Source organism: Eleutherodactylus coqui, chromosome 3 (assembly GCF_035609145.1).
Source record: "Eleutherodactylus coqui strain aEleCoq1 chromosome 3, aEleCoq1.hap1, whole genome shotgun sequence".
Classification (NCBI taxonomy): Eukaryota; Metazoa; Chordata; class Amphibia; order Anura; family Eleutherodactylidae; genus Eleutherodactylus; species Eleutherodactylus coqui.
In genome coordinates, this window is record NC_089839.1 from 252,367,166 (window position 1) to 252,381,126 (window position 13,961).

The 13,961-nt window shown below is 50.8% G+C and overlaps 2 protein-coding genes across 4 annotated transcripts in view; one reads left to right on the forward strand and one right to left on the reverse strand.

Moving 5' to 3' along the window:
• Positions 1 to 7,802, reverse strand: part of PIGC (phosphatidylinositol glycan anchor biosynthesis class C) — a 45,744-nt gene extending 37,942 nt beyond the window's left edge. Inside the window, exon 1 of the mRNA XM_066597304.1 lies at positions 7,664 to 7,802. The gene's annotated coding sequence lies outside the window, so the exon portion shown is untranslated. The remainder of the gene's footprint in view (positions 1 to 7,663) is intronic.
• Positions 7,803 to 7,863: 61 nt separating this feature from the next.
• The window catches only part of SUCO (SUN domain containing ossification factor), a 72,076-nt gene continuing 65,978 nt past the window's right edge, over positions 7,864 to 13,961 (forward strand). For all 3 annotated transcript variants that reach the window (XM_066597300.1, XM_066597301.1, XM_066597303.1), the window contains exon 1: positions 7,864 to 8,096. In XM_066597300.1, the coding sequence (XP_066453397.1) occupies positions 8,047 to 8,096 (50 nt within the window). In that variant the 5' untranslated portion in view covers positions 7,864 to 8,046. The remainder of the gene's footprint in view (positions 8,097 to 13,961) is intronic.

A 13,961-nucleotide genomic window follows, 5' to 3' on the forward strand; every position in this document is an offset into this window, starting at 1 on the left:
TGTTAAGCAAACTGTTCGGTAAGGTTAAAAAAACCTTATGGGCTCGTTGTCCTTTGTAAACGCTCCCTGCTTGACATAGGAGGTGAAGCGCTGAACGAGAAGCCGACGAGAAGCCTGCAAGCCAGTGTCAAGGTTCTGTGTAAACACACTGCACGAGTGCTGAGGACCTTAGCGGTGACATCAGCAGTCCTGCAGTCGTGTAAAAGGGCCATTATTCACACGGGTGGTTTTATTTATGCTGTCTGGCTCCTCGTGGGAGCTGAACAACGAAAATAACAAAACTGCTGGATTTAGCACATGCCAGACCTTAAAGGGTGCCTGAAAGACCGCACAGACTACAATGGGGTGCGTTCAACTTCCGGAATTTTGTGCTGGATCTATGTCATAGTTTCAGAATAGATCTGAACATGGACTTATTAAGGTGTCTAAATAACGTAAGGTGGCATTTATACTGGCTGTCAATGTTTTTGCAAGCCAACTGGCATTCATTCAACATCGTTTAGGCCTCATGTCCACTGGAAAATTCGGGCCCACGCGGATTCTCCATGCAGAATCCCGCAGCGCGTCCCTCCTTTCCCGCAGGCATGAGGCCTGAAAATAGATAATACTCACCTGTCCAGATGCTGCGGGTTCCTGTCCTTTGCGGCCGGATCTCCTTTTTTTCTGCCCGGCGGATGTGCTCGGCACGCCGGCAGTGTGCCGCGCACATACACCATGTACTTTTTTTTTTTGAACTACTGCACAGCAGAAATACAGCTGCAGGAGCAAAATGGCTCCCATAGGCTTTAATAGAAGCCGTGGGAGCCGTCCGTGCAGGAAACCAGCAGAAAATGGAGTATGCTGCGGGTGATGAACCGCGCGGCAGGGAAAAATGACATCCGCAGGTATTTAATTCCCTATGAGCACAGATCACTCGTGCGGGACACCCGCACGGATTTACTAATTCCATTTTGCTAGTGGACATGAGGCCTTACATGGAGCGATTACGTGCCCAAATAATAGTGCGACTGTTCGGGGGCGGTCCATTGTTGTCTGCAGGAAATTGCTACTTACACGGGGTGATGTGCTGCCAGCAATATTTGACTTTAGGTGCTGCACATAAGATGCGATAACTTGACAAATGATTGTTTGTCTATCAGATGATCGGTGGAACACACGATGATCAGGTGAGAGAACTTCAGGTGAACATCAGTTTCCAATTAGCCGCCTTGTAAAAAGACGTTAAGGGTGAATTCACATGGTCGGATTTGAATTGTGGAATCTGGAGCGACCGCCCCCGGATTCCACAGCAAATACCGCCCATAGCATGCAATGGAAAAATAATTCTTCATGCACACAAGCGAAAACCAATTGAAGTTTCCACTCGCGGATTAAAAAAAAAAAAAAACGCAGTATGCTCCATTTTTGTGCGGACTCCACATGGACGGCTTCCAATGAAGTCAATGGAAGCAGTCGGACACGCGGCCTGTCCGCAATTGACACTGGGAACGGGTGCGGATTCCGCGGTCAAAGCAGGAGGTTAAAGAAAATCTGTAGTGTGCTAGTCCGATGGCGAACCATACACAGTACAGAAGAAAGAAAACTAAAGCAGGTCCGTATGGACGCCGCTGCTGCTAGGGCCAGATTTAGCATGCGGCCTTACTCTTTCACTTGATATTGATCGCAGAGAAGCAACTTTAGTACCCGATATATTTGTGTATCTCTCACAACGCTTTTTCCAATAATTGTCTGAAAAGAGGGCGTGATTCCCGGTGGCATTCTGTAACTGATCTGCCGCTATTCCAGAGCCACCACATGCCTATTTCTGTACATGGCGATGTGTCGTCCATACTGAAGACAAGTCACGCGACAGAGGCGGTCAGCCGAGGATCACCTAGACGACATCACCGTATATGAAGCATATTCATGTACCGTAGGAGGGTAGTGGTGGTTTTCCTCGTCTTTTGTTTGAATGGAAAAGACGCATGCAAAAACACGTAGAAATTTAATTTATGGTGCTTTTTTACGAGCCAAATAAACTATAAAGTGGAAGGCTCGTGTGCATCATCGCACCTCCAAGCAGGCTGGGCTGTGTGTATCCCGACAGTCATTGACTGTTCAGAGAGCAGGAATGTGAGGACTTCTACTTACTGATGGTTTTTATTTCAAGGGAGGAATTCGGTTCTTTCTTTCGGCCAGTGACATGACAACCACAAGAAGGCATCCTATTCATCTGCAGCACGGAAATGACAGATGCAGCTATTCCCTTGTTTCACTGCCCTCATGTGCCGCCCCAGCAGATGCCAGAAGTCTGAAGTGACTGGTCTTTGTAATAAGATGCCTACAGTGCTTGTGGTTGGCAGTTATGCCTGCTATTTCTTGCAGCCACTAGTGGGCTTAGCGGTGATGTCCTTCCAGTCTGTACACAAGGGACCGTACTCAAAAATGCTATCAGACTGGCTGAATTCTTGGCCTGATGTAGCGAGCTACCGACATGTACGGCAAACGTCTCGATCACTAGTAGAATTGATCAGCCCCACCGGTTGGCTGCACATCTCTCTGCTCACGTGCGAAGATACACAGCTGATTAGCGAGCGCTTCTATGTTCACTGAGAGATCAGCCGACGAATGTGGGTCCTTTTACACGACCCGATTTTTGGACTGAACGAGCTTTCGGAGAAATGTTTTGCCCGATATTCAGACAGCGTAAACAGACCTTTACACGGGTGTTTTATATGCCGGTCTAAATCCAACATATGTTCAGGGGTTGAAGACACGTATTGTACACTCATAGAAGGTTCTTCCCTCTCAACATCTCTAGACCCAAGCACCCAGGTATTTGGTGGTCTCCGAGCAGCGCCGGTGAAGGCTGCTATATTTCCGTTAGCGCAGTACAGTTCTCACTACATAAACCTTGTACTATAGTTCTGTTCACTTTATTAGAAGCGCTAAAATGGAGTTGGTGATTGGAGAACGCCCAAGTCCAGAGTGTATCCAATGTGTAGCCCCTGAGCCTTATGCTTACGGGAGGACCTCGAGTCCATAAATACAACCGCATAGTTCTAGAGAGTTCAGTTGTTTAGAAGTAAAGTTTGGTCGGTCTCACACGACCGGATTTGAATTGCGGATTCTGCAAGCGACGGCTGTGCAGATGATCCGCAGTAAAACATGGGCATTGAACGGCATACATTTTCAAATTTGGCTTTACACTCGTGGAAACAAATTGCGTATTTTGCGAGCGAAAAAAAAATAAAATCACAGCATGCTCTATTTTCGGAATCTGCACGGCCGGCCTCCAGTGATGTAAATGGAGGCATTTGACCCGCAGCCTATACACAATTAATATTGCATATAGGCTGCGGGTTCGCAGATCATCGCTAAGCAACGGGGGAGGAAATCCAACATAAAAAAAAAATGCAATGCATATGACCGCCTGTGAGCCTTCACGGTCATCCGCAATGCAGGTAAGTTCCATATGCAGGGTCACCGGCCACCTGCCTTTGAATTCAATAAATGGCTGAGCGCTGTGACCAATCAGAGGCAGCTCTTTCTGGAGGCGGGGATTTTTCAATCCCCGGCCTACCAGAAGACAACTGCCAGGGCCTAAAGAAGACCCGGACAGCTCTTCTCCAAAAATCATCGCTGCAGCGGTTGCCTGCAACCCATTGCTTTGAATGCGGTGGCAGCAGCGCTGGCCCCATTGGAAGCAATAGGATAGCATCGCAGACCTCTGCCACAGCTGTGACAGGGGAGCACGGTGTACTCCCTGTTTTCAATGGGGCCAGCGCTGATGCCACCGGCCCCATTCAAAACAATAGGCGATAGCGCAGGTTTTTCTTAACGTTGTGAGACTTGAGTGCACACAACACAAACGAGTAAGAAACCATTGAAAATCATTGGTTTCATAATCATGCGTTTTCACTCGCTCTTGCATCACAAGAAAGCCTATCACTAGTGGGTTGGAGCCCCCACTCGTCTCCTGGAGCTCCTTCCCAGTAGGACCATCTGCACTGTGTGCGCTCTAGCGGACACCCGCCAAAACAGGGGGGTCTCAGGAACCATTAGCTGTAGGAACCGAAAACTTGGGGAAATTTCTTTTGATACCGTGGGCACGTAATAGACAAATTTTGAACAAGATCTGAGATATGAAGGTGGGGACTTTTTCTTGACTTAGACCACCTGACATGGAATGACTCCGTAATAATGCCTCATCCTGACCCGCACACAGTAATAAACACCCAATCACGGCCCCCAAAACGTAATACATGTCCTGTTAAGGACCTCACACGATAATAAATGCTCCATCTTGGCCCCCCACACAGTAACAAATGCTCAATCATGACCTCCACAAAGTAACACATGGTCCGTTAACCCTTTCCAATCCAATGTCCGACATTGAGATTTCCCTGCATAGCTCCCATTTCGGGTGAGGTCTGACACGTTTCTACATGTCACAGACACGGCAGAGGATCCTGGAGTTCTCCCATTGCTTTCAACAGGGGATGGGGGGGGGGGGGGGGGGGCGGTGCTGCTGCCGACCTCATTGGAAGCAACGGGTGTTATCGCAAAAAATAGAACATGCTACGATTTTTTCCACATAACATCGTGTGAGAACATCGCAAATAAGAATGAAACCATTGAAAATCACTGGTTTCATAATTCTGTGTTTTCGTTTAATCGCGTGATTTTCTTGCCTGTGTGAAACTGGGCCTTAGCCTCAGGCGCTGAGGCAGGAATTCGCTGTACTACAAGACTTCATTAAGAAAAACAACAGTTTGAGGTACATTCATTGCAGTGGAAAAGTGTTTAACCAACTGCGCAGCACATCTGCATCAAGAACCCTGGGCCGCTGGTGTGGATACGGACTTGTAATCAGCTGTGGATCCGCACCCGATGTCATCCGGCGCCCCTCTCACCTCCTAGTACTTTACACTGCTGTATCCAGAGCGCAGTGCACACCGGCCACTGCTACCGGTCATGTGATGCAAAAGTGGAGGCACATGACCAGTGCATGTTACCAGTCATGTGATATCACATGACCAGTGCATGTTACCAGTCATGTGATATGAAAGTGATATCACATGACCAGTGCATGTTACCAGTCATGTGATATGAAAGTGATATCACATGACCAGTGAACGACATGACCGCCGGCGGTAGTGCTCAGTAGCCGTTGTCGGCATGCTACTTTGCTGTGGAATCTGTGCCGACAACCACCATTGATGTCAAAGGAGGCCGTCCGACCCGCAGCCCATACCTAATTAACATTTGCTAAGCGACGATGCGGGAAATACAAATAAACTAACGAAAAAAAGTACTGCGCATGAACGCCTGCGAGCCTAGGTAGCCAAACGCAATACAGTAATAGGTGGCACGCAGCTTCAGCGGCCGGGCTCACAGCTAGAATCCACTGCAGGCCTCCCACATCGTGTGAGCCGGCCTTAAAAGGGAAGCTGCCACCTCCGGACGACACTATAGACTAAGGTATAGCGCAGTATGGGGAGCCGGGAGGTACTTATTATACTTGCCCTTTCCCCAGTTCCCACACTATTGGTGGATCCATGCGTGCCATGATAATCGGACTCCAGAGCACGCGTGGATTCACTGATGGATACCGCAGGAACCGCTGAGTATAATACATCCCGCGCTCTCCGTCAGCTCCGCGAAAAGCACCATCAGTCCGGATTTATACAACCGTATTTGCACGTACAATACGCAGTGAATAGAGCACACGGATTGCAATGGGTTCGTTTACAGGTGCGGATTTTGCCTGCGCAATTCTGTTGTTCAATAAACTATGCAGCATGCTCTATCTTCCTGCACATTTGTGCTGGGAAGTAGGACCTATGGCTCTAATTATACTAATCGGCCGTTTCAACGTCAGCGACGGCGTTTGTGGGGCTTTATGCGCGAGCAAATGCACACAATTTACATGGCCAAAAAGTACAGTAAAAAACGCAGAGGTGCGCACAAAACCGCAACGCCCAATTACATGCTTAGATGCACATACGCCCGGGAGAATCCGGCCTAATTTAGTTTACGGCGTGGATCCGAGGAGACAAGTTACCTTTAACCCCTTAAGGACCAGGCTGTTTTGTACCTTAAGGACCAGGCTGTTTTAGGGATTTTACTGCCCTACTTTTTTTTTTTATATTTACATTTATAGTTTTTTTTTGTTTTTTTTTAATTAGTATAATTTACACTAAAGGTAAAGTACAGGAACGGATTCCTCATTTTGTTTCAAACATTTTGATATATAATATGCATGGCTTTGGATTTTAGGGCGCATCCGGCGACGGTTTGGGTCATTTTCTTTTTAATGTATATTTTTTAATTGTATTCTGTATTTTCTTTTACTATCTCTGTCCCCCATGACATCATACAAGACCTCTGGGGGTCATTCATATGTTTTTTTCTTTTTACCGTATTTCACACTTTCCCACTGTAGCTGGGGCGTCCATAGGAGCCCCAGTTACAAGATAAAGATCCCCTGTAGTGACAATAATCACTGGCAGAGCTGATAAGGGTCTGCTTGGACCCTACAGCTCTGCTCTGCCAGGGGATCCTGGCGGTCATGTGATCACCAAGTCGCGAAGTGGAAGAAACACTTCCACTTTTTAGTACATAGCGCTTGTTGAGTGCCATGTAGGCTGAAAAGCAGAAGGGGTTAAAAAAATGCTTCTCCCTTCTCCTCCGGGTCCTCAGCTGTGACTAACAGCTGACAACCCGACCTGCTTCTGCTTGATTGGGGCAGCAGAGGCTTTAATCCCATGCCGTACTTCTGCAATCAGGTGGGATTAAAGTCCAGGACCGAGCTCCGTAAATTTAAGGCGCTTGGTCCTAAGGGGTTAAAGACACATTTACGTTTTTCATGTACGTTTACTGTATACAGAATGCCATTATCCCATTTTTGGGCAAGACTTTCACGGAAATAGGAACGCAGCGATTTTTTAACTTCGAAAATCTGAAGAAAAGCAAAAAATTCACTCGCATGAAGAAACCCGCTGAAGTGAATGGGTTAATATTCGGCACGAGCTCTGCTCATCTCAGACACAGACACAGCGCTCACCGGGGCGGAGGTGGTCTTTTTTTCCACAGACTTGTGCAGCCGCCATAGACATATATGGGGCTCTAGGGGCGCAAATACGAAGAAAACGGGCGCGCAAAACACACTCACGAGAACGAACCCGCCGGTGTCAGGGCGGTCTATTTTCTGTGTATGGCGGACATACTTCAGGCACGCAACACCGTGCGCAAATCCGGTTGTATGAAGAAACCCCTAAATGTACATTAAGACCCTCCCCGACAGCTCTGTAGAAATGCCGCGCACCGGCCGTAGGAGAACCCAGCACAAGCCCCCATACACGGGCTGTCACGGCTCAGCGCCTCTGGCCGCACATTTGCCCTCAGGCCTTCTTACGCAGCCACGCAACGTCCTCCGCGTGATGACGTCACACATTCCTTCCTACCCCCAGCACGCAAGAACTACAGCTCAGCCAATCAGGTGGCTGCTTTCATTTTCTAAAAGGCTTCTGCATAATGACAGCCTGCACCTGATTGGTTGCTAAGCGCCAGCCTCTCCGCTCTCTCCAACACTCTAGTTTTCATAAACCTTCTCAGCTACGTAGAATATGACAGCGCCACCCACAGGTGGGCATGACACACTCCTAACCTGCACACTCACCTTGTGTGACAGATGGATGAGTAACCCTGTCACTGCTGTACAGCGGAAGAGCTCCCAGGCTCCACACACAGGCTCAGTTGTTGGGGAAGTCTCCACCCCCTTCTCCGGAGCAAACCAATACGTTTCCAGAGGGTGGGGGAGGACAGACAGGCTTACTTCTGATTTGCTCGTAGTGACCCGAGTGACGCGGCCGCTTCCACCTCAGCTGGCTGTGACCGTGGAGGCGCCGGCTGGGTAACGGCCGCGTTGGACGTGTGGTCACGTGGTGTGTGAGGCGGAGCGCCGCGTATCGCTGAGGAGAGCCCGGCATCAGAGTCGGCCTGGGCGGGTGACACCGAGGCGGACATGACCGGGAGGATGCGAGGACAGGCCCGGGAGAGACGATGAAGCGGCTGGTTGTGATCTGCTGCCTCCTCCTGTGCTCCTTCCTATGGTGAGTGGTGCTGTATGTGTGTCCCCTCAGCAGGTAGGTGAGTGTGAGGAGGTACATACCCTGTGTATGCTCAGTACTCCTCTACCCTCCTGCTCTGCTCCTTCCTATGGTGAGTGGTGCTGTATGTGTGTCCCCTCAGCAGGTAGGTGGGTGTGAGGAGGTACATACCCCTGTGTATGCTCAGTACTCCTCTACCCTCCTGCTCTGCTCCTTCCTATGGTGAGTGGTGCTGTATGTGTGTCCCCTCAGCAGGTAGGTAGGTGTGAGGAGGTACATACCCCTGTATATGCTCAGTACTCCTCTGCCCTCCTGCTCTGCTCCTTCCTATGGTGAGCTGTATGTGTGTATCCCCTCAGCAGGTAGGTGGGTGTGAGGAGGTACATACCCCTGTGTATGCTCAGTACTCCTCTACCCTCCTGCTCTGCTCCTTCCTATGGTGAGCTGTATGTGTGTCCCCATAGCAGGTAGGTGGGTGTGAGGAGGTACATACCCCTGTGTATGCTCAGTACTCCTCTACCCTCCAGCTCTGCTCCTTCCTATGGTGAGCTGTATGTGTCCCCTCAGCAGGTAGGTGAGTGTGAGGAGGTACATACCCCTGTGTATGCTCAGTACTCCTCTACCCTCCTGCTCTGCTCCTTCCTATGGTGAGCTGTATGTGGGTATCCCCCCCCCCCCAGCAGGTAGGTAGGTGTGAGGAGGTACATACCCCTGTGTATGCTCAGTACTCCTCTACCCTCCTGCCCTGCTCCTTCCTATGGTGAGCTGTATGTGTGTCCCCTCAGCAGGTAGGTGGGTGTGAGGAGGTACATACCCCTGTGTATGCTCAGTACTCCTCTACCCTCCTGCTCTGCTCCTTCGTATGGTGAGCTGTATGTGTGTCCCCTCAGCAGGTAGGTGGGTGTGAGGAGGTACATACCCCTGTGTATGCTCAGTACTCCTCTACCCCCCTGTCTGCTCCTTCCTATGGTGTGCTGTATGTTGGTATCCCCCTCAGCAGGTAGGTGGGTGTGAGGAGGTACATACCCCTGTGTATGCTCAGTACTCCTCTACCCTCCTGCTCTGCTCCTTCCTATGGTGAGCTGTATGTGTGTCTGCCCCAGCAGGTAGGTGGGTGTGAGGAGGTACATACCCCTGTGTATGCTCAGTACTCCTCTACCCTCCTGCTCTGCTCCTTCCTATGGTGAGCTGTATGTGTGTCCCCCCCAGCAGGTAGGTGGGTGTGAGGAGGTACATACCCCTGTGTATGCTCAGTACTCCTCTACCCTCCTGCTCTGCTCCTTCCTATGGTGAGCTGTATGTGTGTCCCCTCAGCAGGTAGGTGGGTGTGAGGAGGTACATACCCCTGTGTATGCTCAGTACTCCTCTACCCTCCTGCTCTGTACTATGTGTTTATTTGCAGGTGTGAAGGATGAATACCGCAGCTATCATTCATTGACTCTTCCCTTATACCTCGTCTCCTGGCCGGCTGGCCCCGCGCTGTGCGGTATACAGATGTAGGAAATGGCGGAGATAGTCTGACACGGCGTTACATGTGATATATACTCGTTATGTAATGGCCTGTGTATAGCGTATACTGTATATGGTGTGCCCTGTGTGTATGTAGTGTATACTGTATGGTGTCTGGGTACCGCTGCCGCTCGACATAAGTGATGGTACTGCTGTATATACGGTGCTGCGGGGGTATATAGCGTGTACTGTATGTGTACCGCTGCCGCGTGGTATAAGTGATAGTACTGTTGTATATACGGTGCTGTGGGTGTATATAGCTATGGGTCGGCCACACTGATCTGGATTAACTTGTGAAACGCACACTGTATTTCTCCAGGGGGCGCAGCGTTTCGTGGCTCCACGGGCAAAAAAAAAAAGTTTGAAAACTTCACTGATTGCCATGTGGCAAAGAAAAAGTAAACACGTCTGCAGGGCACCGGGCGCCTGATGTAGACGATTTTTGGGATCAGGGGAAAAACAGTTGAGCTACAAAACATTATTAGGAGAGAAAAAAAAAAGCTACCAAGTTTCCAGTGACAGGTGTTGTGTGTGTGTAAGGGCGCAGCACGCACTAAAAACATAAACCTCTGCTTAAAATGTAAGCTTTTCCATGTATGTTTCTTGCACGCGTGAGACATACATGACGGTGTCGGTGCCGGCTCTTCCCTCTGGCTCCGGTGGTCTTTTCTGGTTGCGGTTCTGCTGAGAACGGATCACTGAGGGTCCGGTGATTACTCAGGGCCCTCTTACACGGGACGACTGTCAGGCGCACAAGCATTGCGGCGAGTGTTTTTTGCACATGCGTTCATGTGAACACGCACTCGCCAGCGGCTCTACACACAGCAGGTACGGACTGACTAGTCACCCAGCAGTGTAACCCCACCTTTATGGTCTGTGCTGACAGCGAGGACCCAGTATGGCGGCACATACAGACCGTACGGATCTGTATCCCGATAGGCGCTCTGTGCTGTTGTACGTGACTGGGGGAGATTATAGGTTGGCGTGTGATGGGATAGGGGGTGAATTTTTTTATTTTCATTTTTTTTTTACCCGTGTTATGTAAGAATTTAATTGGCGGGGGGAAAAAAAAGTTGGAAATAATGTCTGACTCTGAGGGGGGCGCAAGGAGCAGTAGAGCGCCATATGATGGGTGCGCACAACAGCGTGTAATCACTGCTGAGACTATTATCGTGGTTCCAGTAAGGGGAGTCTGAGGCCGCGCTTCCACAAGTGTATGATTACCGCGTCTTATGCGCTTAGTAATGCGCAGATAATCGTACATTGCCTTACGGCGTACCGCGCACGTTCGTGTGTACGCATTGTGTAATATAGAAGCGCAAAAGACACAGCATCTTGTGTTTTCCTGTTTAAGGCTGCCTGTCAACGGGCGTTGTGGAGATCCGCGGCGGGAGATGCCGCCCGGGAGCAGGAGCCGGCAGATGGATCTCCACTGTCAGCCTCATCTAATAGGCTGACCGCGGCAAATCGCTGGATGCTGCGATTTGCTGGATGTGAGCGGAGAATCACAATGATTTTCCGCTCGTGGACAGGCGGGAAGCGCTCTTCATAGCAGCGCTATAGAGGGCTTGAACTGCGGTCCACGTGGACGGATTATCGCCGCGGGGAACACAATTGAAACTTGCCCGTGGACAGGCAGCCTTAGAGAGCCCGTTGTTCTTTTACGGGAGCGTAATCAACATTACTCCTACATGAGCAGCGGCGTGCGTGTATATGCTATTGCGAAGCGACAGCGCGGGAAATGTAAAACAAACCGCTGGTGGACTGCACATGGCAGCGTGCGTGAGATTCACTGTCATACGCGGCAATAGTCCGGGTCACCGGCCGCTCCACAGCGGTAAAGCGCTGCCTGACGTTTGCCGCGTCTTACACGTACGACCGTGTGAACCCTGCCATGGGGTGCTCTCACACCTGCGCTGGGGATTCTGCTTTCCTGGTACATTTGGGGGAAGCAAAAGGGAATCCCCGCCGCTAAACGGTTCCATCGCTGAATGGGACCAAAAGTGCCCGACAGACCCCTCTGACTATAATGGGGGCCATCTGCTTTCCGCCCAGTTTTGGGATGGAAAAAAAAACGACCGCCTGCAACTCATCGTCTTCCAATATTTGCAGCCGGCTCTGTGACGGAACGTCTGACCGAAGATCCTGACGCAGATGGCCGGCCGGCCTTGGGCTGCGTTCTTACGGGACAGAAATCTCGCAGAATGACCGCACTGAAAAACCGCAAGATTTACGCGGGATAAGCGCAGCTTCATAACCCGCGGTTTTTAGCTGTGGGCTTTGAAGCGGCTTCGCTGCCTGCATTCTGCTGCGGCCATCTCTCCCCATAGAGAGGCCGCTGCGGAAATGATAAAAGAATTGACGTGCCGCATCTTTGTTTTCTGCGCGGCTTGGCTGCAGTGTGTGGACGAGATTTTTACAAAAGCTCGGCCACTTTGCTGGCTAATCCCGGGATTCGGCGCCGCGGGCAGAATTGCTGTGTGGACATTCGCGCAGAAATTCTGCGGCAATGCCGTCCCGTGAGAACCCAGCCTAATGGTGGCTGCGCACATCTCCTGGCTGACCACTCTGTCACCGACACCATACCGCCGGCTACGTGTGCTCAGAATGGAGAGGGGAGGAATCTGCTTATCTCCCCGGGGACAGAAAGCTTGTGCGTGCTGAAACTTAGCTGTCCGATCTTTATCTACCCCCAGCATCGGGGGACGTGCGTGCTAAAACCTGGCTGTCCGATGGAGGCCCCCGGCACAGGAGACAGCGGTTCAGCTGCTCTAGATGTGTCCGCCTATACTTGGTGACCTGCAGGGTTCTCTACGGGGCGCCTCACACTCCGTCATCTCTGCGCTTCCCCTTTAAGGACAGTTGGGGGATACGTGGCGGCCGTGGGTGACAGTTGCGTCATGACTTGTGGCTGTGGTGTGGGGCGCCCCCATCGGACATCTATAGGTGGAGACAGCTGTATTATACAGTGCTCTGTCAGACATGATGGCCGCGCCGGCTCCTCCCGGGTGACCCACGGTGTGTCATGCACAGGGCGTACAGGAGAGGATTGTCTTCTAGTCACCGACTAATGCTTATTACTAAGTACGTCTCGCACCGCTCCGCAGGCGCCTTTCACACCTCTCTAATGGATTAGCTTTAGGCCGGGTGCCTGCGAGGCTGTACACGTGTACTCGCTGTCCGATAAAACACGGATGAGAACTAGGATATGCCAATGCGTGTGCCGGGTCCGTGTATATCGGGCAGCTCGCAGTTACCACTACTGTGCACCTAGTCTTAGGGCCAGCTCACACGAGCGGACGCGTTATTCGCTTGGTAAGCTGGCGTTTCGCTGCGTATGACAGCAGTTTTGGACCGCACATGACACGTAGCTCACGCATGTGCAGTCTGACTCACACTGTACATATGTAATTACATTGCACATGTGCAGCACATTTACGCGACATCGCTAAGCAACAATAGAAGGGAAGTGTAAAAAAAAAAAAAAATGAACAAGGCAGCCGGTGCGTGGCGGCATGCGTGAGATACGCTGTTATCCGCAGGCAAAAACCACGGCAATACGCCGTTTCACACCCCGGGAAAGAGTAGTTTAATACTCAGCGTTTTACCATACATTTGTGTGAGCGCGGCCGATGGCAGCTACTGCGCAGCACCAGCCACCAGAGCTGGCACCTTGCTGACAACTGTCGGGCTGCACCTACAAGTACTGCTGCAGCTCAGCAATCGGCGCTATTGGGGTGCGTTATTTGGAGTTTAGAAGTAGCAGTGGATGCTAGAAGCTTGTATCATATCATCCCTTATTCTCTCTATGACCCCTACCTACAAAAAATCTGCACAGAACCTGCGTGTGTAAACACCGCCTACACAAGTGCTCGTGATGCTCCGCCCAGCGTGAAGTGGGTCTTCCAATGAGCGCAACGTTGTACAGAGAACGTAGGGAAGACTCTTGGGGTTGTGCGCTGACCCCCCCGTGGAGGATGGAAGCGCTTGCCGGTGGCCATGTCACTGGCGATTAGATGGGAGAACGTCCGAGGATCCCCTGAAGTGTCGCTGCTGGTAGGTCAGTGATTGGGTAACTCGCCCGTCCCTCGCTGTCTGGTAATCAGTCCCCGGAATTAATCAAGGTGAGCGCGTTGGGTAATGTGGTAATCAGAGCCGCCATGATTGCAGTTTGGCGTCTTCCACTGATGATTAGTACTAGAAATAGCGTTCAAATGGATACAGAATTAGATTTGTTTCCTTTAGACCGGCGCCATTCCCGAGCTTCTGTTCCGCACGGCCATGATGGCTTCCTCTTGTCATTGTATTGGTGCCCGCTGCTCAACAGAACTTCGCCCACAGATCTTCTTCGTTATGGGC